The sequence below is a fragment of the Peromyscus leucopus genome, chromosome 5, assembly GCF_004664715.2.
Source record: "Peromyscus leucopus breed LL Stock chromosome 5, UCI_PerLeu_2.1, whole genome shotgun sequence".
In the NCBI taxonomy this organism is placed as follows: domain Eukaryota; kingdom Metazoa; phylum Chordata; class Mammalia; order Rodentia; family Cricetidae; genus Peromyscus; species Peromyscus leucopus.
The window spans coordinates 78,658,975-78,684,427 of NC_051067.1; the positions used below are offsets into that span (position 1 = coordinate 78,658,975).

At 48.4% G+C, this 25,453-nt stretch overlaps 1 protein-coding gene across 1 annotated transcript in view; it reads left to right on the top strand.

The window, feature by feature from the left end:
• The window catches only part of LOC119088115 (serine/threonine-protein kinase LMTK3-like), a 64,920-nt gene that overhangs the window by 32,782 nt on the left and 6,685 nt on the right, over positions 1–25,453 (top strand). The window contains exons 2-3 of the mRNA XM_037206469.1: positions 8,485–8,655; positions 9,426–9,513. Coding sequence (XP_037062364.1) covers positions 8,485–8,655; positions 9,426–9,513 — 259 coding nt within the window. The remainder of the gene's footprint in view (positions 1–8,484; positions 8,656–9,425; positions 9,514–25,453) is intronic.

Sequence of the window (25,453 nt, forward strand, 5' to 3'; positions counted from 1 at the left end):
GTGTGTACCCACCAGTGGAATTGCTGATCGCACAATAAGCATGTCTTACCTAACACAAGAAAGTGACAGCTATGTTAAACCTCTCTCCAAAAGGGAGGTTTCCATCTATTTCCCCACCTGGTTCCCTGCATCCTCACCAACTCTTAACGTTACTAGACGCTAAAATGTCGATTCCTTTATTCGGTGCCAGACAGCATCTCATTGCTTTAGTATACATTTCTTTTATTACTAAGGAGATTGAACCACTTTTCATGTTTATTGGCTGCTGGTGTTTCCTTCCCGTGCTATGGCTGTTCAAACACTTTGCCCATTTTTCAATTGGGATGTTTGCCCTATTGATCTACAGAAGTTATGCATTGTGTGTGTGTGTGTGTGTGTGTGTGTGTGTGTGTGTGTGTGTGTGTTGCAGTGTATATGGGATACCTGTGAGTGTGGTGTGGGGGTATTGGTATTGGTATTTGTGGTGTGTGTACACTACATTGGAACCCCGTGTCTGCAGGCATGTCCTAACCTCCCAGATCATGTATTGGATTTTAAATTCATTTATTGTATCCTTTGGCTTCGTTGTGTTTGACCTGGGTTTATCTTCCCGTTCTTATTCCTTTACCCACATTGCCTTGTGAACCCATATGCCACAGTGGTCATCTCAGGAGTAGCATACATGGGTGATGTTTCCAAATGGCTGTGCTCATATGAAGCTTAGAGCTGAGACTGTGCAGTGACTGGGTGCTGGGAGCATCTCTCTCATGCACACATGGAATGTATCTGTCACCAACACCCATTTCCTCGCCCAGTGGCAGAACAGCCTGGGCATTGTGACAGGTGATACTAATAGAAACAGCCGGAAGGGGAAATGTTCCCTTTTCTCATTGGTTCAGAGGATTCAACCCATAGTCCTTGGCTCCTTTGGTTCTGGGCCTGTGTGAGGCAGAGCATGCTGGCCCCAGGAGCATGTGGAGGAAGACAGCCCCAGAGTGAGGAAGGCGTAGACCGGGTGCCTGCAGAGGACTACCTGCAGTGACCTATTTCCTTCAGTTAGGCCCTCGCCTCGTAACATTTCCAGAATTTTCACAAACACCACCAGCACTGGAGACCAGGTGTTCAGCACCTAAGTCTGAAGAGGACATTTCATATTCAAGCCAAAAGAAGTGTCAAGCTCCTTTCTCCAGGTGTCTCAGGTGCAGGCTGGATGTCTGTATGTAGAAAGGGTGTATGGAAATGATGCATGCATTCATTATACACTGGAGGTGTGTGTGTGTATGTGTGTGTCTTTGGAAAGGAAAAACCTAGCTCAGCAATTTCCCTACTGTCTACTTTTCAGAAATTGCTCCACACTCCCAGGGCTGCATTCCAGGTTTTATTGTACACTTTAAATTGGGATATATCTCAGAAGTTGCATTTAATTGGGTGATTATTAAAAACCATGAGCAAGTTCAGTCTCTCACCCAGAAAAGCTCTGGTGTCCAGCTTGAGGGAGACCACACTTGCCTCACTCTCACTGTCCTGCTGGGAGCCACGTGGTGGGGGTGCACAGACGGAGCTGTGGGTGGACATATCCCCACATGACAGGGCTTGGAAACCACCTTAGCAAGGGCTGCCGTAATGACCCCCCACCCCCGCTCACCAGCCGCCAGGGTTTGCTCCAGTGTCCTTAAATGACCTACTTCTAATCATCAACTCACTTAAAGGAGGAGCTTAGTCCTTGTCACTGCCACAGGGAAGGCAGTTTCACAGTGGCACAGAAGGGCACACCATTACACCAGTGTGGGATAATCTGCCTGGCCTGAGGTCTGAGCAAGGGACCTTGTTTCAAAGGGAGACTGAGTAACAAAAGGTGCGATTATGTAACAGGCCCCAGAAGGGTTCAGAAGGGAACTGAAAAAGCAGTCACTTGCTCCTGATAGACCCAGCTGCATCGTCTAAAGCCAGTGTGGGAATCCACTCTCCCACACTTGGGAGCACGTGGCAGGGACAGTAGATGGAATGTCTGGGGACTCAAGAATCCGTGGTTTAGGAGTGAGTGCATGGGCATTCTTTTTTTTTTTTTTTTTTTTTTTTTTTCTCGAGACAGGGTTTCTCTGTGTAACTTTGCGCCTTTCCTGGAACTCACTTGGTAGCCCAGGCTGGCCTCGAACTCACAGAGATCCTCCTGGCTCTGCCTCCCGAGTGCTGGGATTAAAGGCGTGCGCCACCACTGCCCGGCCATGCATGGGCATTCTAATGCCACTGACTGTTTGCCTGGCAGTTCTGACATCAAGCTGTATCTTCCCTCCTCAGCTGTGCATCCCTCCTCCTGCAGTGAGGAAGGAAGAATGACTTTAGCTGGTGTTTTCAGAGGCTCCAGTCTAGGGTCAGCCAGCTGCACTGCCTTCTCCCCTGTGGTGAGCTGAGCGTCGAGGCGGCACACGTCGTACAGCCCATTGACTCGTCTCATGGCGTCAGGAGGGTAGTGGAATCCAGGCATGTGTAGATCATAGCTGGCCACAGGCACTAATGTGTGATTTGGGATGCCTGGACATGTGAAAAGTGCAGAATCCATTCAGTGTGCTTTGGGCTCTCATGGCAGCATGTACCCATTGTATCTTTAAAGAATTTTGAAGTTACTTTCAACAGGTGATGTAAGTAGGATTTTTAGTTATTCGCTTATGCCCAGGCCATCTTCTTGTTCTCTGGTTACACTCCCAAAGACAGGCAGTTTTGTTTGTTTGTTTTAAACTCAATTCTTTATTGATTCTTTGGGAATTTCACATCATGCACCCCAATTCTGCTCACCTCCCAGCTCCCCAGGGGTCCCCTCCAAACAAAAATTTTTTAAAAAATCAAAACAAAGCAAGCAAGCAAACACAAAGTGAAAAACAAAAGAACAAAAACAAAACAACAAAAACCCTCTTTGCTCCTTCATCTTTCCCACCTCTCCAACACCTCTTCATTCGTCCTGATGGCATTGGAAGCCACCGTGTGTCACAAAGTAGACAGACCCTTTTATCCAATCAGCTTTACTGGCAAATCATTGCAATGAGTCACTGGTCTGGTTCAAGGCCTCTGGTTTCTGGTACACCATCATCACTGGATCCTCACCAAAACTCTCTCAGATATCTCGAAGCTGCCCCAGGTCATGGAAATCCTGCATTTATAGTTCCACAGGGCCAGTCCCTTCACGAGCTCCAGCAGGTCCTAGATGTTAGGGTGAGCCAACCTCAGGCCTAGCTGTGGGCCTGGGGGTTAGTTGAGTTGGTCAGTCCAGGACACTGGGGCTGCCCCTACTCAGATGAGGGGCAGAACCAGCTCCCTAATGCCCATGCAAAAGCAGGCAGTTTTAACCCATTCTATGTGCAGACCTTCTGGTTTTTAGCTGTACATATCTAAATAAAGTGCTTATATTTTTGTTTGGTAGTTTTCTACCCTTAAACGACGAGCAACCTTTTCCCGTGTCAGATGGGAACTTAGACAGTACCGTCACCCTTCCTTTCTCTCTCCATCATTGTTTTTCCTATGGGGACATCTGATGCCACTGCAGTTCTCCGCCCTTTGTCGGTGATCTCTTTGTTCTGGGGGACTTTGGGGACCCTCTGTGTATTTCTATGGCTCAGAAATTTCACACTGACATGTAACATGTCATACCTAACTTTTTTAGGTGTTTTAAAAAAATAGCCTCTTTCAATAAGTTCTTGCTACTTGGTATCTATTGCTGTACAAGAAGCAGGGGAAAGGCCCCCACTGTCTTCTCGTGGTGGTTTTTCTGCCTGGAAGTCTGCGTTTTTTTAACCTTAAAGATTGACTCTCTCATTGCTTTTAGGCAAATTGGTGATGACATACCATGATGGAACTTGCTTCCTGTCTGTTGTGCTTTATGAATCTGTGGTTTCATTATTTGGTCACAATTGGATTTGGGGCCATTATTTTTAAAGCTCAGGGAGTTACCTCACTGGTGCTGTGCTCTGATTTATAAAATCCCCCTCCCTTTTCTTTGTCTTTGGTTGTTAATGCTTTCTCTAACCAGCCTGCGAGTTCACTGGTGTTTCCTTCTGTCCTCTCCAGTGTGCTCTTTTTTAATATTAGATGTTACGGTCTTCATCTCCAGTGATTCAGTTTGGGTCTTTTGAAGTGTGTGTGTGCCCGTGTGAGTGTGCGTGTGCATGTGCATGTGCATGTGTGTTCTTAACATCTGAGCATGAAGATGCTGTTAAAGCCTTTCGAGTGCTCACTGGTGATTTGGGGTCCATTTGATTCCCTCCTCTCATAAGCCGCCCATTCTCCTTTCTCACTTTACGAGGTAGTTGTTTCATTGGATACTGCAGACTGCTCTCCGTGTTTGGTTTGGTTTTTTAAGACACCACTGTTTATGGTAGCACTGTTCATGCTTAGTTCACCACTGTAATTATTTATTGAAACTCATATTCTCTAAGTGGACTTCTCAAGGAATAGAAACCACAACTCACTAATTTTGAGATCGCTGGAGTGCTAGATCAGAGCTCAGTAGATGTTTGTTGAGTGAATAAGCTGCCTTGTTGGTAATCGAGACTACAGGTAAATGTGTGAGTCTTGAAACATTTACAGGGAAGGGCAGTTTACCCTTGTTTCAGGACATCTGTCTTTCAGGCTGCAGCTCTTTGGGAGCTGTTAACATTAGCGCCTGCCCGGCCTTTGTGGTAGGGAGCACTTCACAAGAATGCTCTCACGCCTTCTTCTGTTAGGATCAGTCTACAGGTCACTTGGGGGAATTTATTCTTGGAGATTTGTCCTAGTTGTTCTCTAATCTGATCTCTATGTGAAAATTATTGAGGAATGATGGAAAAAATGTCTTTCCAGCCATCTATCTTTTTGTTTTATTTTTGTGCAGTTTAACTCTCTAAAGGACCCTTAAGATCCAATGTATAAAGACAATGAGTACATTTTAAAGTTAGGTTTCTTCGCTATTTTTCCTTTCCCAAAGCATGTAGAATTGTAACTTATATTGACTTAATCTTTCAAAGATTCAGAAGCTGAGAAATTAGAAAGCCAAAGTATGTCCCACCCTGGCTTAGAAAGGCACTGTCATGGTGAATTCGGACCCCTGGAGCCTGACTGCCGAGAGGGCAGCTGTGCTCCTGCCAGCTGTGTGGTCTTGGGCAAAAAACTCAAGCTCACCAAGCCTAGCTGTCCCTGTCCATAAAGTGCTGTCATAATCGGATCTTCTCCAAGTTGTTGAGATGATAAAAACTGGCTGTTATGAAATGCTCTAACTGACCCTCTTCCTTGGTGAGTGCTGTAAATGTTGACGTGAGCTCAGAATGCGATCAGACAAAATAAAAATAAGGCTTTACTCCATCTTTCAGCATTTTATCAAGTCTACACTTTCCATGGAGGAAAAACCCCCTTTTATAAACATGTGTCACTGTATTGTTAGTGACAATGTTAGTACGCTGTATTTTTAGAAGCCAGTTGAGTGTGGGGGAGGGGGAGACTGAAGCTTCCTGGCTGCCTTCCTGCCCTCTCCAGCAGTGCCATGCTGGTCTCACTGGGTCGTGGCCAGCAAATGTCTACCCCTGTACTGGGATCTCCCTTCTAGTCAGAGCGCACAGTTTTCTCTTCCATTCAACTTTAAAGTCTACCCCCAAACTGCGCTCTCCCACTGCCCAGGGCTGCTCGAGAGCTGGCTTTGGAACAGTCATCTCATGCTGGAGCTATTTCCTGGGACACTTGCGCACTATTCCCACAGCTTGCAACCTTACCGAGTTCCTTTCCAACTCAACACCCTAGTTTCGGTAGTACTCCAGTGTCACAAACATCTGCGGCATACAGAAGAGTCTCCAGTTGTTAGAGACAAGCTTCAGTCTGCCTGTTTGATTATCAGTGTTTGGCCGTTTTTCCACCTAGCATCATCTGTCTAGGTTGTGGTCATCCTCACATCTCATGGCTCAGCTATTAAGAGCATAAGCCATTGAAACAGTTTAGTCAGCCGCGCATGGCTGGCTGTGTTTTGTAAATAGAAGACTTGGCTAATGGGCTTTTGAAATGTATGTTGACTTATTTTTAATCTAGTCATTGTGCCGGCTAGTTTTATGTCAACTTGACACAAGTTACAGTCCTCTGAGAAGAGGGAACCTCAGTTGAGAAAGTATCCCCAACAAATTGGCCTGTGGACAAGCCTTTGGTACATTTTATTGATTGGTGGTTGATGTGGGAGGGCCCAGCTCACTGTGTGCCATCCCTGGGCAGATGGTTCCCAGTTGTATATGAAAGCAGGCTGAACAAGTCATGGTAAACAAGCCGGTAAATAGTGCTCCTCCATGTTTTCTGCTTCGGTTCCTGCCTCCAGGTTCCTGCCTTGTGTTTCTGCTCTGACTTTTTTGTGATGGACTGCAATTGGGACATGTAAGGTTTCTTTCTTCCTGAGTTGCTTTTGGTCCTGGATTTGATCACAGCAATAGAAACCCAAAGTATGACAGTTACCTTGGGCTAGATAATGCTGTCCTTTGTCCTGAGGTGACTTTATGCTTTGTCATATCCTAATCTTATGTCTGTTCCTAGCTGGAAGTTTGTCAGATTCACAGGGAGATGAGGCACATGAGTATAAAATCCAAATCTCATCATTACCTTTGGACTTACTCTCAATCTAGAACAGTCCTGGGCCACATCAGGAGATGTGGCAACTGTCAAAAGGGCATCGGAGACACACCATACCCCACCCCAACTCCCACTCTGGAGATTCAGTGCCCTGCAGGTGTCTGTGGCAGTGGCTCTGTGGCTGTCTGAAGAGGTGGTTTCAGTTGTGCAGGCCACACTCCGCCAAACAGCAGCCTGAATAATAAAAATGACTTGTGAGAATGAAAATTAAATAAAGGTACACTGTGACCGGTCACAATTTCTAAACGAATCTCCCGACTGATTGGGACCTGACATTGCCAAAGCTGCTGCTATTACTGAACATGTGGGAAAAACAAGCCGAGACAAGCCAGTGGGGTTCTGGAATGCGTGCCTTAGAGTTGCCAGTTCTCTCCAGAGTATGATGGCGAGCGTAAGCTGCTCAGAAGCTGTGCCCTACCATGTCGCCTAACAGCGCTCTGTTCTCAAGCCACACCAGTGCTCTGGTGTTTAACAAAACAGAGGGTCTTTTACCATGTGTAGTGGTGGATTTTTCTGGCTCTTCAGACTATCTCTTGTAAGTCCTTAGCTGTGAGAAGTAGGGAAAGAATGTTTCTTTTAAATTTAGCAAAGAGCATCTCTGTGCATATGTGCTCTGCCACATCCACACTTAGGTGGTAATAGAAATACCATGGAAAAGCAAACCATAAGCTTTTAGCTCAGTGGGCCTGGGCTTCCTTCTCTCGTCCTTCCTGGGGAGATGGTTAGGAGAATGAGTGGCTTCCCAGGCTGAGTTGATAAGCTTGCTTGCAGTAAAATGTCAGTTCTTTTCTAGGCTCACGATCACACTGTAGTAAATGTGAATGTAAGCAATTGTGTGAGCACTTTCTAAGCAGTGCTTCCATCTACAGTCATGTGCATTGTTGATTTAGTAAATGCCAGGGAACGCTGATGAGGAGGCAGCACCATGGGCATGTTGTACGCTACTCGGTGTGGAATCCAGCAGGCTTGCTCAGTGACCGCAGAGTCAAATACATTCCATCACCCTACAGTGACTTTCCCCAGATTAAGAGAGCAGATGTCTTTAAAATGGGTATGAGATAAGAATTCCACAGCCAGCTGGGTGGTGATGGCGCACACCTTTAGTCCCAGCACTCGGGAGGCAGAGCCAGGCAGATCCCTGTGATTTCGAGGCCAGCATGGTCTCCAAAGTGAGTTCTAGGAAAAGCGCAAAGCTACACAGAGAAACCCTGTCTCAGAAAAACAAAAAACAAAAACAAAAAAAAAACACAAATAAATAAACAAAAAAAACCCCACAGTCTTTCTACCACATACTGGGCATGCCTAGGGAAGTTGGTGCCTTTGCCACTTGAATAGGCTCTTGTTTTAGGATGTTTTCCCTTCGTTGTCCTGGTATGAGTCAGGACCATATCAATTAAGACATACCCAACCAATTATCACAGGATTTATGTTTTTAAAAACATTTGATTATCAAGAAATTGTTGTGGAAGAAAGATAATGCAGAAATATAGAATGAGCGTGGAGAGCTGAGGAAGTCCTGAATGAATGTATTGTGGACATTAGCACAGTCATGTCAAGGACCTGGTGCTCAAACCCCTGGGAGCAGGCAAAACCTTCCTTAGGGTGAGACTCAGAGAAAGCCCCCCTCTGATCTGAGTTCAAATGTTGGCAGTGTGTGCAAAAACTAGCAACCAAGCTTCCTCCTCCCCAGTGACTGCGGCCAAGACTGTCACCCCTGGGGACCTCGAGACCAGCCAACCTCTCCCACTGTGTGTACATAACAGCGCAACGAGGCTACAAGTTACCGTGTGATTGGTGCTGCTCCAGCAGAGCTCCGCCCACCTGATCCCAGCTGTCTTTCCTTCACTTCCTCGTCCCCCACCCCCCCCCACCCCCCAGCCAGATTTCCAGGACCAAGCCATGCAGGACACAGCTGGGGGATTCTGGTCACCTGGGCTCAGATTCCAACTCTACTTCTCAAGTGGTACCAGGCTAGTCACTCACTCAACCTCTCCATGCCTCAGCCTCCTCTTCTGGAAACAGGAAAACCAAGACCTCCCCACAAGCTTGGTAAGAGTCTGTGCATATAAAAACAATCCATACTTAACATGAAATAAATGCCAGCTTGTGGAATTTTTATATTTTAGGCATTAAGAAAATATTTTTACAACTGAAATATCAAAAGAGATAGAGGCTCTGAGGAATTCTTTGGCTTTAAAAGGTGAATTCCAATATAGAATGTGGCCCATCTGACAATTAGATGCCATGAGATTAGGATGCTCCTGTTCAGATATATGCATTCTGCTTCGCCTGGGAAAGATGCTTAAAAGTACCAAGAGTTTTGATGTGTGTGTGTGTGTGTGTGTGTGTGTGTGTGTGTGTGTGTGGTTTTTTTTTATTATAATAAATTAAATCCTCATTCCTTTCTTCCTGTCTCTGTCAGTGTGTTGCTTTCTCTTATGCTATGGTCTGTAAATGTATTTCTCTTCCTAATTTGGCTCTGTTTTTAGATCGAGCTGTGAATTCTTTATTCTCTCACATAGACATATGACAGTGGGGGAGGAGAGCATGCATATTTCCTAAATTTTCACAAGAAATCTGTCTTGCTGTCTCCAAAGAGCGGAAATTTAGCAAGGAGCATCCAATAGCCTCTGCTTGCTTCAAACTGTGTTCAGTAGCATGTTCAATATGCCATAGGCACCAATCAGACATTTGTCACCAGCACAGTGAAGGCTTCAGAGGTGCAGGCTGGGATGGACCTGTGTGTGCAGAGGGAATCCCACATTGGGCGCCAACTTTGTTGATACCTCACCCACATTCACTGCATTTTTGTCATGCAGGCTTCTGGAAGCCTTTGTCCCGAGCGTGGCTAGAAGCCCCTAGGAACTGCATTTCCACAGGCAGCCCTAACCAGCCACTTTCACGGAGGTGAGTATGAATCCAGCTCCCTTGCTGTGGGGCTACAGCATTCTGGGACATGCACTTTGACGTTGCCCAGAGTTCCCTCTGTGACCCAGCAGCAGCCTTCACTGTGTGACTGATGTCATGAGATCCCCTTTACCGCTGAACCACCTCCTGACCCTGTCTGTCTTCTCAGTTCCCCAGCACCTTCCACCTCTCAACCAACCACTCACTTCCAAGTGCTTGGTTCTAGGTCTCTTTGGAGGCTTCCAACCCAAGACGGTTTGGACGCTTTCTAAAGCACAAGTCTAAATTTAGTTTTGCCAAAACCACTGCACCCTGAGTTGATAAGGCACATTTTGGCAAACACCTGGGCAAGCATTTGGAGCTAAGCTCACGGTGAATGCCTACCTATTAGAACATAGGTAGAATTAGAATAGCGTGAACTAGGGCCATGGCCACGCCTTCCCTTCCTGATTCATCCTCCTGCAATACAGGACAGCCAGTTTGTGTTAGAGGCTGGAGAGGATAGGAGCTCAGCGAGAAGGCTGAGCACACTGTGAGTGTGCTTCTGAGCGTGCTCAGACCTGCTTTGTCTCTTCTGGGGGCGGAGCAGGTGGGCAGTTGGTTGGTTTGGTTTGGTTTCTTGAGACAGGGACTCACTCTGTAGTCCAGATTGGTCTGGAACTCGTTGTATAGCTCAGGCAAACCTCAAACTCATAGGCATTCTCCTTCTTCAAGCCCCCTGAGTGCTGGGATTACAAGTGTGAGGCACCTCTTCTGTTTACAGGCCTAGCAGACAAAAGCTTTGTGGTTTTCTAGTACCAACCTGAGTAAGCCAGCCACCATTCCAGTCTAAGAAAACACTTGCCATATTGCATTTCCCGCTAATGGGTAAATTAAGTTTTACCTTAAATTACCTTAAGAAAATAAGGGTGCTCTTTGCAGCCTCTTCCAGCACAGCAGCCTGTCCCTGAGACCCAGATGACACGTGCAGCGAGGCCACTGTCCTTTCTGTGTCTCCTTCCTTCCTTCACGTTATCACCTTCGATGCTCTAACACACAGAACACCATTGGAAGCTATGCGGCTCTGTATCAGAGCAGATTAGCTTTGGGGGGAAATGCAATCTGGGTAGAAGACGATACCTTTGATTCCACACAAGTGGTGTCCTTCTACTTCACTCCTAGGCAGTTCCTCAAGAGTGGCTTGCTTATGTTTCTGAAACACACACAGTCTGTGGGCTGCAGAGCAGTTTGTGCTCAGCAACAAGAACTCAGACAAAGAAGCCATGGCAGTGTTCTTATTTACAGAGGTTGCCGTCTGAGGAATTAATGTCTGCTGTTGCTCGGTAATTAGGAAAATTTAGGGCCCTCGTGCTCCAACGTCTTGCATTGAAGGTTGTGTGTTATCTGTGTTTTCATGAGAATTTGTTGGGTTTCTGTCATTAATAACAGGCATAAATGCGGCAAGCGGCAGGACATGCGTTACATTTAATCAATTTGCCGTTTGTATTCATTATGCATGTCCTCCATTTTGAGTCATGAAAAATTGAAAGGCCGTTGCAAATAGAAAGAGCATCATGGATTACAAATGATGTAACAAGAGCAGAAGTACTATTAATTGGTCAATTGTGCTTGTCAGGCCATTTAAGGTGATTAAGGCAGAAGGATTAGAAAAGGACATGAATGTGCTTGGGAACAGGAGCCTGAGAACGCTGGGGACCCTTCCAGTCCTCAGTGCCCAGAAGAATGCAGCAAAACCAAGTGGTGTTTATTCCAATCTCATTCAACAAAGAATGGATGAGCACCTTCCATGTGCCTTAGACGGTGGTGAACACAGCGGAAAACAATGTAAACGCAGCCTGTGACCGCAGGATGACATTCCAGTGTGTGCAGAGCAGATGTGGGATCCCAGAGTGTAAGTCACAAAACCCAGCAGGAGGCCAGGTGCACAGTGATGCGCTTGGGAGAAGGTGTCTGGGAAGTGACATCTGAAGGGAGGTTAAGATGAAGGTCCGGGATGAGAAGGTTTGGGTCCAGCACCCCAGTCTCCTTCCACCATTAAAGAAGGAAGGAGAATTTCCATGTAGATCGTTCCTGGGATGTGGGATGGCTTTACTCGAGATTTCAGATTTCACAGTGGCGAGGAAGGGAAGCACGATGTGGAAAGTACTTTGGGTTTAATATTTTCTTAGGCTAGTGTACAGCCCTGCCTTCCCTCATGATGCTGGGCAGTAGCAGTGGCCCACAGTGTGGTCAGCCACATAACCACAAGGGCACATGGATGTTCCCAGCATTTTGGATACAAGCTTTTAATAAATCCCATGAGATACTCAACACTTTCCTAAAAGTAGGCTTTGTGTGGGAGAACTCTCCCCAGCATTGAGCTCATGAAGTTCTCTGAGCACAGGTAAAATAGGAGCCAGGTTGAGTACACTAAGGCATTCTTGGGATAATCTTCACCTTCCCTGTTTTATTGAGATGTAACCCCTCCATAAACCGACATATGAGGTTTTGGTTTGGTTTTGTTTACTTATGGGATTAGGTGAAACACAACCCAATGAATGGCTTCCCAAGACAGGAAAATCACCCTTCCAGTTTTCTTGTGTGGACCCTTCTGAGGTAGCAATTTGGTTCAAGTAAACGGATGGTGCATTTACCGCTGTAACCAAGTCCTCCCACACTCCACCAGAGCACTCGGATGGGAGCAGACTGGCTCTGGCTTCTCAGTCACACAACCCTCTCCCCAACCTTTGGGTTGTCCCCCCATCAGGCTTGCCTTGGCCCTGCCCCTGCACATCTGCTATCTGGGGTCCTTAGAATCCCAGTCCTCCATGCTCCAGCCACTTCCTCAGGAGCCCTTGCTACCAGGGCCCCATGCCCAGGGCCTCAGCAGACTTCACTTTGCTCTACTTAACCGCATCATTACAGCCTGAGTTAGATGCTGTCTGCTAACCCACTTCTCAGCATCTTCCACTCTGCGATCTCAGTGCCATGAACTCCAGTGTATGTTGCTCAAGTTCAGTGTTGTGTCCACACCCTACAACAGTGCCTGCACCGTGGTGAGCCTCGAGAAGCTGGCCTGAGTGAATGAAGGACCATGTCAAAAAGAAGGAATGGACTGCTGGGTTTGTGCCTTTTGTGCAGAGAGCTATTTAAGTGTTTCCCTGAGATCCACATGGAAGAAACAGATGTTTATTCTGACCAGTGTTCTCTGTGGACCAGGTGGCATCACAGTACAATTTATTAGGATACATTTCTAACCCCAATGCTATGCCTTCTCAACATCCTGATTTGCTCCTCCTGACTAAAGTGCTGTGGCACTGTCTTTACGAGACAGACCCAGGTGAAGCACGGTGATTGAGTACCACAGCAACCCTGTGTGTAGGATAGACAGTCTAGATCTCCGGGGCAGTTTGGCGGAAGGAGGTGGTATGGTGTGATGGTCCAGAATCCCAAGCACTTTGCAGGTGTTTTCTGCATATGACTCACAGTGGACTTGTGAGGCTGTCTTATGCCTGGCTCCATGGCAGGTGCCGGAGATGCCAGATGGAAGAGGGCATGGTGCTCAGCTGCTGGCAAGAGCTGATCGTCATTGGAAGTTGTTCCTGCACCCACCCAGACATTAGCATCATTGGAACCAAGACCTACCTCAGGCCAGCTGGGTACAGTGGTTTCACAACTGTCCAGACGTTTTGCGCTCTAAGCTCTGCTCTTAGGCAGCCAGGTGGAGACCTACAGGTCTGTCAGAAGAATGGCTGCAAAAAGACAAAACCAAAAAGCAGCAGAAGGGAGGCCATGGTGGATGGCAGGTGTGAGTCAGGCAATGGTGACATTTCTCCTTAGTGTATAACTGCACACAGAAAGCAAGGTTTCTAGTGCTCCCAGACTGCCGTGCAGCAGATAAATGTTGCCCTTGCCCATCACTCACCCCCAAAGAACTGATTTTAAAATTGCACAAAGCATTCATTAAATAATTATTTTCCCTCTATAGGCCAAGTGAGTGATCATGGTTTTCCTATATGCCAAGTATTGAACGTTGAACACTTAATCAAATAAAGAATTTTTATTAAGACATAGCCTCTCCTAATTAGCAAGTGGTCCAGTGTGGCCATCAAAGAGGAGTCAGCTTGCACTTGGAAGCTGTTTTGAAAGCACAGGACATCTGAATGTCAGAGTTCTCTGAAACTCTCCACTTAGACTGTCTGCACCTTGGGGAAGTTTAGACCTGGGGTGAGGTGCATTTTTCTGGGTAATAACTGAATTTATGTTATTCAGTTGACAGTGCGTTGGTTGGCCCACCAAACGAGGACCACCAGAAGGCTTTCTCAGTACAGGTAGCTCTTGAGGAAGACCTGCCAGTTGGTGGCTCTCAAGGCCACACTCTTCCTACAAAGTACAGTTCTGTCTGTACAGCTGTCTGTATGCTGTAGTCACCATGAGCTTGACATGCCTGTGCCTAAGATGCCTGGGCAGAAAGGGAGGTGAGGATGGCGCTGAGCACAGGTATGTTTTTGGAAGAACTCTGGAATGAGTCTCATGTGGAGCCAGGCTGGCAAGTGTTGGTATATTCAGGTGAGTGACTGAAATAGATCAGAGGGAAGTCACCCTGGTGGCACATACCCCAAGCTACAGGTCTCCACACATCCCAGCATCAGCAAGGGCAAGGACTCCAAAGGGGGCTTCAGTGGAAAAGATGAACCCAAGTCCAGGCAAACACCCAGTCCCTTTGTTGACTTCTTGATTCCAGGCCCTGCAGAAAAGGCACAGAACAGGACCAAGTAGCCAGCGGGTACAGACTTCACGCTTCTACACACACTTGGCTCTCTGGCCCCTCCTAGAGCGAGTGATGGGAGAAGCCGTTGGAGGTGAATGCTTGAGAGTCAGAAGCTAAGCCAGAGTGGGCCCGTGCAGTTGGACCTTGAGTGCCCCTGGAGGGGAGCTTGAGAGTTCAAGGCAGCACAGGCTGGGGTCTGGGTTTCACTGCCAAGTTCCATGAAATCTTCTGTTTGTCCCCAAACCACTGTGTGGTGTCACACCTCCATCTTCTCCAGAGCTCTTGGGACAGCAGTGGGGACAGCTGGGAAGACACTCGGGAGCTCAGCCTGACCTGGGCTAGCTCCTGAGTGGATATTGCATGGCAAGCTGGGATGGAGGTGTAGAGGGAAGTGTGTGTGTTCTGTGTGGTTAGCCTCTGGCAACCCCGAGCTACGTGCCCAGTGCCACACAGGCTGAGCGGAAGTGCACGGAGCAGATCAAAGGCGCTGTGGTCTCTAGGACAGATCATGATTGCTCCAACATCCATCAGCTGGCGTCTGGGTTTCTGTAGACACTACACAAGGGGCTTCTGCCTTGCCCTTCTCCCAGGAGGCCACTGTCCGGTCTAAGCTGTCCTCTTCCTTGGTGGCATTTCCTTATTTCCACTGATTTTTATTTCTCATTGCCACCAGAGTGGAAGTCTAGAAGGTGAGAAGGAAGGTATGACTAAGGAAATGGAGCAAGGAGGCCACTTTGTTCTTAACTGTGTGGGGGGAAATAGTGGTCCTCAAGTGTGCTCTGGATGGCTGCCCCCAGCCCACGGACCTCCGTCTACCATGGAAGCGGGGTGCTGCAGTAGCCCTGACATCAAATCCTCATGTAGTCAAGCTGGAAAGTCACAGGGAGCAGCCAGTTTCCATCACACTCCTCTATATCACTGAGGAAGAAGTTTCCAAGTCCAGCTTTTCCTGACTTTGTGACAAAGGAGGGGATTGATTTGATACCAGTCTACATAGCTGTGGGGCAAGCTGGGGAACTGGATGTGTTTTAGTCTCTCTCTGCCATGCCCTGCTAAGGGGGTTCTTCTCCAGCTGGTCCTCTCTCTAGCCTGCTGCCTGCCCAGGTCTGTGGAGGCTCCTATCACCGGGTCTTATTCTTACCCTTGTAGTAATTACTTTTCCTATCGCTGTGACAAAATACCTGACCTAAACAATGTAAATGAGTAAAGTTTTCTCTTGGATCCTGGTTTCAGGTGTCAGTACATCACGGTGAGGGTGTGTGGTGAAGCAGAGTGGTGGGCTGGGAACTGGAAAAGAGGGCATTCGGGAAGGAGTCAGGCGAGATTCAGCCCCAAGTGCATTCTCCAGGGACCTGCTTCCTGTTTCCAGGTCCAGCCTCCTACTTCCCACCACCTCCTGGTAACACCATCATGTTAGGACGCCTCGTGTTCTAATCACCTCTGGAAATTCCTCTCATACTCACAGGCATGTCCCATTAGTGCCCTGGGCATCTCTCTATCCAATCAGGTAGACAAGATTAACCATCACCGAGACTGAGGAGATGGCTCAGCTAGCTGTTAAAAATCACACAGGCCTGAGGGCTTGAGTTTAATCCCCAGATCCTATGAGGAGCAGCAGGAGGAGGAGGAAGAAGAAGAAAGAAGCAGCAGCTGCATGTATCTGTAATCCTTGTGGCGGTGGTGGTGGTGGTGGTGGTGGTGGTGGTGGTGGTGGTGGTGAGGAGGAGGAGGAGGAGGAGGAGGAGGAGGAGGAGGAGGAGACAGACGGATCCCTGGGACTTCCTGCCCTGCCAGTCTTCAAAAATGAGTGAGTTTCAGGCTCAGTGAGACATCCTGTCTCTAAACTGGAGAGTGATTGAGGAATAAACCTGACGTGAACATACACATGACTCATACACATGCATGTGAGAGAGCCAAAGTTACATTTTAAGTTTTAATTGTTATGCCTAAGAGATCCATGAAACAGAAATGTCTCTGATCTGCAAGCCTCTTGCAAGGACAGATAGTTCCTGAAATGCTGGTGGTTGTGTGGATGGGAGATGACAAGCCCCATGTTTTCACTCCCCTAAACAAGTTTGCTTGACCCATCTGGACAGGATGTGCTCCATCACATGTGGGCGGGAGGTTCACAGGCAGGAAAAATGTCAGGATGTATGCTTGCTCTTGATTGGACCTGATGGGAAATGCAATGAATTATGGGTTTTCCTTCTTAAACTACTGCAACCCATGGCTCAGGGCCATTTCCCAGGAACCTGGGTATGGACCTGGCCAGGGCCCATCCACCTGGCCAGTATTTAATTAAAGCTTGCTTCAAACTTGGCCTTAAACTGGGATAGTGGTCTTACTCTTAATTGGTGAAATTAACATATGCACACAGATACACAGATTAACCATCATTCCTTTGGACTGAGTTCAGGTTCCAGAGGGAAATCAGGGGGATATGGAAGATGTTCTAGTTAGTTTTCTATGGTGATAAACACCATGACCAGAGCAACTTGGGGAAGAAAGGGTTTGTTTGAGCTTACGGTTCTCAGATCACACTCCACCACTGAGTGAGGTCAAGGCGGGAACTGAAGCAGGAGCCATGGAGGAATGCTGTCTGATCATCATGGCTTGCTCGGCCGACTTGCTTGCTTTTAAAAAAAATGATTTATCTATTTTATTTCGGTGTATGGGTGTTTGGACAGCATGTATGCCTGCGTATCACATACATGTAGTGCCCAAAGAGGCCAGGAGGACGAGGCATCAGATTCTACCCCTGTAATTAGTCTGACAGATGGTTGTGAGCCACCATGTCGGTTCTGGGAATTGAACCTAAGTCCTCAGAGAGAGCAGCTAATGTTCTTAGCTGCTGAGGCTCTCCAGTCCCTTGGCCCGCTTTCTTATACAACCCAGGACCACCTGTCCAAAGTGGACTGGGTCCTCCCACATCAATTGTGAATCAAGAAAGTGCTCCCCACACCTGCCTACAGGCCAGGTGTGATGTGGGCAATCTTAAATTGAGGTCCTCTCTCCCCAGATGACCCTAGCCTATGTCCAGTTGACATAAAAACTAGCAGCCCAGAGGAACCTAAGGAAGGCCACTGCCGAGAGAGAGAGAGAGAGAGAGAGAGAGAGAGAGAGAGAGAGAGAGAGAGAGACCTACAGAAGGCTGCTCCCTCTCTCTAAGAGAGAGAGGGACCTATGGCAGGCCGTCACCTCTCTAAAAGAGAGACCTACGGAAGGCCACCAGCTCTCTGTAAGAGAGAGAGAGAGACCCACAGAAGGCGACCAGCTCTCTAAGGAGTGCTGCTTGTTCTGACCCTTTTGGGCATTTTACCATTTTGTTGCTTACTCCTACATAGCATGTGTCCCCTAAAGATGAAGATATTCTTATGCCTGACACCCTCAAACAAATATTAATTCAACAATATCACCCAATTAGGGGCTTTTTGCTTAAAAGGAACTTTCCTGTTGGTCCCTGGCATTTACTTGTGCTTTGAAGCTGACAAGACACTTTGATCTAAACCCACAGGAGCCTTCAGAGCAACTATTGGTATTGCCCTCTTCTAGGGAAGAAAATAGAGGCCAGAGAGGGTGAGTAGTCCACAAAGGTCACACAGCCAGTACTCAACAAAGGCAATCTCAGTCCACACAATGACCACGACATTACAATTTATTCTAAACAATATTTGTCCAGACCTAAGACCCCAAACCCTTAACACCCCCCCCACACACACACACACACACATGCACACAGTGTCCGTTCTTCCCAAAATCATGAACCCTTTCCCAGCTTCAGATGGTAACCACCTCGATGTGCTGCTGGTGACCCACCTTGGCCTCTGCTGCAGAACAGTGCCAGGCAACCCACTTGGACCTTGCACTTAATTTAAGCCAACATGACTGATGGCAAGGTTTCTCTGAACTGTATTACGCTCGATTCCTACTCCACTCCCTGAGCCGAGAGTGAAGACTTCCCTCTTCAAAGCCTGGAATGCCGCCTCCTTGCTGAGGAGAACTAGCCGATTTGCTCCGTAGGAGGGTGGGGTGGGGGTGAAGACTAACTAGTGCCCTTGAAGCCCAGCAATAGCAGAAAGCCCAGCTGCCCCAGCCACTGTGCCCCTCGGATCTGGCCACTTCTCTGCCTTCCTGTCTGAACCGCAGCAGCAGCAGCCGCAGCCCTCACCTGGCTGGGTGTGGCAGACTGTCCCTGCTGAGGCAGCTGCTTCACCCACACCCCTGAAATCTAGCTGCAGGACATTCATTCACCACATCCAGTGACACCCAGGTGTGTGGCCTTTGCAGCTTGCCTTCATGTGGCCCCACATGTTCTCTTCTCATGCAGTGTCCCCACCCCCAAGGGCCAGCCATGCTGGCCTTGTTTTCCTCCGGCAAGCCTGGCTTCCATATCGCTGCCCGTTTTTCACCTGGGATGTTCCCTACTCTTTCTACACAGTTTAGGCTTGCACACTCCTAAGAATAGTTTGGAGTGAAGGCTCTGTGCCCAGAGTTAGAGCCTCACAGCGCCCTGACACCTGTCCCATGATCACGGGCAGCCCCAGTGTCTTCACAGTTAGTGCCCGGAAAACTGTGCGATGACTGGGTCCAGAGGAAACGGCAAGACTCAGAGAGCAGGGAAAGCCGAAAGTCGCTGGTTAGGGTCAGAGCCAAACCGGAGCTCAGGTGTTCTGCCCCACGCTGCTGTCCTCACCGTCTTTGGGCTCCGTGGACAAGAAGGACCCCTCCCCCTGCTGTCCTCACAGGACTCTGAAAGGATGGCTAGCCCACCCTAACCTTTTCCTCATCTCTGCCATCCTACACAGATTCATGCATGCATTCATTCATCACCTTCACAGTCTACTGATTCATCAAGTTTTTAATGAGCGTAATTGTCCCCACGGCAACCACAGTGAGTGGAACAGACAGGGTGCTGCCCTCTTGTTACACCAGAAGGAATCCAACCCCATCAGATCACAGACAGGGTATGTAGTCACAGAGGAGTGCAGAGAGGAAGTGGATGAGGCAGAAAGAAGGTAGACGTGCCGGGGACAGAGCTGCCCATCAGCTGCAACCGCCATCTCCCTTCCCAGCAGTGCCAGTGGCATTGGGTGTCAGCAGCTTGGCTCCCTCTGCTACTATAAGATACCCTAGGTCCCAGGTAGGCTTCACAGACACAAAGGTCCTTCCAGCCCTCCCCCAAGGTGGCCCAAGAGGGAATGTGGGACTTTCTCAGGCCAGTGAGGCAAAGGTAACTGCTGGGGAATTAGGGCTTCTGGGAACAGTATCCCACTTCTAGGAACAGTATCCCAGATTTAAGGAGAAAGCCACAAGAAAGGCTAGCCTCTTCTTCCTCAGTGTGTCTCACCCAGATGTGATGGCTAGAGTGTTGTAGTCCCCAGGCAAGCCACGCCGTATTCCAATGAACAGAGAAAGAGCTAGACCCACAGTGGCCCCTGTCTGAGGAGCTGGAGCAGCCAGCCCTGGAGCTCCCTAACTTCCTAGCCATGTGAGATGAGGGGTTTTTCCTAGCTGTTGCAGTCAGCTGGACACAGGTCAATCATATCTACTTCTGTTTCTGTTTCATCGCCATCTCTGCCCTCTGTGCCCGCCATGTAGTCGGCATGCTGTATTTGTGGAATGAGCAGTGTGCCGGTGCCCCCAGTAGCAGATCTGGTGACGAGGTTTCATGTGCCACATGGAGGCAATGTTTCAGGGGACAAAAATAAGGGAGTAGAAATTGGAACAGAGAGGTGGGGGAGGGAGCACAGCGCTGGAACCCAGCTGTTCTCTCCACCCTCACTCCTCACCCTGGCTAAGGGTGCTCCCAGGGAGCACCAGCAGCCAGGCCCTTCCTCAGAGCAGTCCGAGATCAGTGACGCTGGCAGGAATGTGTGCAGAAGCACAGCAAAAGTCAGTAAGGACCTGGGTGAGGCACTAGCCCTCTGGGTCATGCAGTGTGTGCCCATGAATGCAGCTGACTCTCTGTCTTAGTCAGGGTTTCTACTGCTGTGATGAAACACCAAGACCAAAAGCAAAAAGAGTTTACTTCACATGACAGCTCCTAAGTCCATCACTGAGGGAAACCAGGGCAGGAACCTATAGCAGAAGCCATGACGAACACTACCAAATGGCTTGCTTCCCGTGGTGTGCCCATCCTGCTTTCTTACACCACCCAGGACCACTTGCCCAGGGGTGGCATTACCCACAGTAGGCTGGGCCCTCCCACATCAATCATCAGTCAAGAAAATGCCCCACAGACCAGTTTTATGGGGACATTTTCTCATCTGAGGGTCTTTCTTCCCAACTGACTCTAGCTTATGTCGAGGTGACATAAAAACTAGCCAGCACCACATCCAACAGACAGCAAAGCAAAGCTTGGTCTGCTGTCACCTCCACTTTATCCTTCTTTGGACCAGAAGGGAGGCTGCCTCAGGTCCAAAAGGATAGCCAAAAGGAGCTTACCTCTTATTGATATGCAAAAAGACACTTTGCTTATAAAAAACATTATCATGCTTCACTATGCATCTCCAGATTCTTCTTGCAAAACACTGAAATCTAGCTCATAATTTGATGATAAAATATTGATTATTTATCTACAGCTGCTTGCGAAGGTCCATAGCATGTAGATGGAATGCCCACCCTGCATTACCTTGTATTTTAAGTCAATATGAAGATGGATATTCTACCCCTGAGACGAATTTTGATAAAATACTGTGTCAATAAAAAGACACTAATGTCAGAGTGCGTCAGTTCCTGCAACTGGTCTGGGTTCTGCTTCTCCACACACCAGCTGCCTCCAAGAGAGGCTTGCAAACTCCAGCAGCTCCTGGTCAGTCTGCATTTTTCTTCATTTAAGTTGTGTGAGTGGGAAATGTCAGGGGAATGATGGGTTGGCAGGGAGCTGCCCACCCACTCCCGCACTCCAGTTGAGAGGGAATGAAAATAAAAGCAAAGGCAACTGGCAAACAAATCTGGGAGAAGCTTCACTGCCATCCTTAGCAATGTGCTTGTCTTCTGCTTCCAAGAAGGAAAAGCAGTGTGGACCATCTCTGGACTGTGAGCATCTGCTGTGCTGTCCTGTTTAGCAGGTATTGCCACCTGAAGCTCAGGTAGTACCACTCTAAAAAAAATTTTATTGACTGTCCTAGATTGTTTGTTGGGTATGAATTTTACCAACATTACCTGTATTCATGTGGAGCTGGAGAGAACTGCACCTTCTCCAGGCTGCAGGTGAGAGCCATCGATAGTGTGGTGGAACTTGCGGCCGTTTCCAAGGCCAGGGCTCTTGTGGCCAGCAAATGTCAGCCTTCACAGCTCTCTGTGTTTGTGGACTGGTCTGGTGATCCACTGGTTGTCAGGGTTTCTTCCACTAGCTTTATGGAATGGAACACTTCCTTCCCTCCCAGCAGATGAAACACAGACACTCAGAGGTCTTTAGCTCCATTCACTGCTGTATGTCCAGTGTCTGAACGCAGGATTAATTTACCTGTCTGCTCCATTCATCCCACAAACTGAGCTGTGACTATGCAACAGGACTCTAGGATTCACCAGTGAACCAAACAGGTATCCAAATGGGTTTTGAAGAAATAGTAATGAATAAGTACTGCCTAGAGTGAGTCAGTAACTTCACTGGAAGTGAACGATATAAGAAAACTGAACGTTGCAGTTTTAAACAGAGAAGGTAAATGTGGGCCAAACCCTGTGACAGGTGGGAGCGAGGCAGCAGCTGTAGAGGGGAGGGGAGGTATTTCCAGGCACTTGCAGGAGCCAGTGCCAGCATGCTAAGGCAGGAATGTGCCTGGCTTATTTGAGGGAGAATGAGTGGCTGGGATGAAGTGAGCTGGATGTTCATGATTAACTTAGAAGAATGAGTCTAAGCTCCAGGGCCTCCTTACCCCACCCCCATCACATGGAGGGTCTCTAGGAAGAATGAACTAAGAAAAGATGGCACCCTGGAACCCGGGATGTGGCCTGCAGGAAGTGACTCAAGTCTATCATTTTTCAGGTAACATAGTCACTTGTAACTGGCAATGTCCTGATTAAAGGCACTGGACACTGGAGGGATTTGGTGCATGGTGGGGTCAGAAAGACCCTCCATTGGCTAGTTCTGGGGCCTTGGGAAATCTAGCCCTGGGGGAAAGTCTGGAATCCAGCTAGGCAATGGTGGCCTGCAGAGCTGGCAGGTGAGAAGGAACCTTTCAAATTTGCAATTTTCAAGTGTCAGAATGATGTTGTGTGGCTCCTCTGATGCCTGGCACGGGGAGCAGGTCCTCCTGGTTTCCATCAACACGTCTGCTATGTGAGTATGACCTTTGCACTCTCACCATCCAGACCCTGAGACTGAGAATGCCAGCTCCAGTGCCGGCTTCCACAGCACCCCAGCCCACCCACCCAAGGACAAGACCAAAGAGCTGCACAGTGCTTCTAGAAGATTCTATTCAAATCAGAGGCCCTCTCAGCATCTCTCTTCAAGGTGCTGGAGAGGCAGAAATGCACAGGCTGTCCTCTGAAAGGCAAGCAATCTAGCAGACAGGCATCTCTGTAGTTCACCTATATGTGGAACACTCCATGCTAAGGCAGACACCAGGTGCAGGGCCCAGACTCCTCACTCAGGAAAAATGAACATTTGCCTGTGAGCATCTGTGTGTGGCCCATGAAATAAGACCTACATGTTCGTAGCATTTTGGATGCAAGAACAGCCAAGATGAGCAGACTCCAGCTTATGGAGAGATTTGTCCAGGAGAGCAAAGGTCATACAATGGAACAAACTTTTCAAAGGATGACTTCTGAAATTGCTAAGTGCCACTATGAACTAGTCAGGTATTGCAACAGAGAGGCACCAGTGAGTGTGGGCAGGATAGAGATAGGCAGGGCCCAAGAGTAGGAAGGAGGCACCTGTGAAGCCATCCCCGGGCAGAGGGACTGGGGGTGTATAGGCCTGAGGAGATAACAGCTGGGCATGGCTAAGGACCATATACAGGCTCAGTGTGGGGCTCAGTGAGCAATGGGGAGGGTGATGAAGAGTGGGGACCGGGTCATTCCATGCTTTGTCTACCTGTCCATGGCCAGGAGTTGTAGTTCCGTCCTGAAGCCGTTCACACTGCCACAGTGTCTCCCACAAGGTTTGTTAACATTCCCACCTTGGCAGGCCATGAATGGAGACAAATACACCTCCTGCAGCAATAAATTTGCTCAGCAGAGGAGCATTGGCACCTCACTTAGTTTTGATTGGTTAGCTGACTGAGAGACAGGGTCTTACTATGTAGCTGAGGCTGGCCTCCAATTCCCAATCCTCCTACCTCAGCCTCCTGAGCTCTGGGATTGCAGGTGCATGTCAACATGCCCCCTCCATGATTTTCTTTAGAAAGCCGAGGAGTAAATGTAGCCCTGGCATGAAAGCAAAGGCCACAATAAGGGAGGCCTGGAAAACACCGAAAAAAGGCATGGGAGGGGGGGACATTGGACTCCGGGTGGAGACACTTTGGGGTGAGTGGGCATGGTGAAGCTACTCGGGCAGTGGGACCAGGAGAAGGACTCTAGACCGGGAATGGTGAGGAAGCTGTCATGTCAAGAGCAGATTTAAACTTACTGGCCAGTCTGGACCCATGTGGCTGCTGTAGTTTGGTTCTAGGATGCCCCACACAGGAGCTTGTGCGGAAGGCATAATCCTGAAGATGATGATACTGGGAGGTATTGAACCTCTAAAAGGTGAGGCCTCATGGGAGGTCTCTGTGTCACTGGAGGCCCGTTCCTGAAGTGGGGACTGTGCAATCCTAGTCTCCCCATCTCTGTCTTTGTTCTTCACCTTGAGGTGGACAGTTTTGCTCCACCCATTACACAGTCACAGGCCCAGAGCCACAGGCCTCCTCCATCGTGGACTGGGAGCTCCAGAATCCTGAACCAAAACAAACTGCTTCTCTTTGTGCTTTGCTTAACAGCCTGAACACATCCTTCTAGTGCTTGGCTGTCTATGCTCCGTTCACTCTGCTCTGGAGAGATGTTGGAGCCATGGCTGCCAGCTAGAAGGGAAGGGTGAGGCCCCAGGTTTAGCACAAACCGTCATTCTTGGTCCAGCCTCTGCCACGTGTGCACAAAGGAAGCATACTTCTTGATGGCATGGGTAAGGACAAGGGTACGGAAAGTAACTGGGAAAACAGGTGTGCCCTTCACCCACTCCGCTCACAAATCAGGGAGAAGCAGGGCTCTCAAACCTCCTCAAGATAAGAGCAAGTCCTCCACACCTGGCTGGCAGATGTGGAGCAGGGCAGGGTACACACAAGACAGGGTCTCTCCAGCCAGCTCCTGGGCTCTTTGGTTTCCTGAACAGAGAGGGCAGGAGGAGTTACATGTCTGGAGATGCAGTCAAGAGAATGGGTCCTGGACTCTTGAAGACATCAGTTCAAATCCAGCTCTAATTTGTGCCACTCACACAACTTCTCAGAGCTGCATCCTCATCAGCAATGGGGAGCTGGTAGCAACCTCAGCCAGTGCCTGCATCCCATGTACACTGGTTCCTACTGACTCGTTTTAACTAAAATGGCTGCCACTACTATGCCCCTCCCTGGGTGATCCTCCGTGGACCTTCTTCCCACATGGAGTAGAACTGACCCTGGGTACTGATGGCAGGTGTGGTTTCCAAGGCTTGGTCATAAACACCCTGTGGCTTCTTTATGTTGTAGAGTATTATTTTAAGATGTATTACATTTGTTTATGCTGTGGAACATTTGTTTAATGAGGCAAAGATGTATTGCATTCTTTTATGTTGCATTTGTTTAACTCTGTGAAGCTGTGTTACTGTGACTGTCTAAAACACCTACTTGGTGTAGGAAAGAGCTGAACAGCCAATAGTGAGGCAGGAGAAAGGATAGGTGGGGCTGGCAGACAGAGAGAATAAATAGAAGGAGAAGTCTGGGAGGAGAAGAAAAAAGAGCAAGAGAACAAGGAGAGGAGGCTGCTGGGGGGCAGCCACCTAGCCACACAGCCACACAGCCAGCTACGGAGTAAGAGTGAAAAAGCAAGCTATACAGAAGTGAGAAAAGGAAAAAGCCCAGAGGCAAAAGGTAGATGGGATAATTTAAAATTAAAACCTGGCCAGCAACAAGCCAAGCTAAGGCCAGGCATTTATAATTAATAATAAGCCTCTGTGTGTGATCTATTTGGGAGCTGGGTGGCGGGCCTTCCAAAAGAGTAGAAACCAGCAACAACATC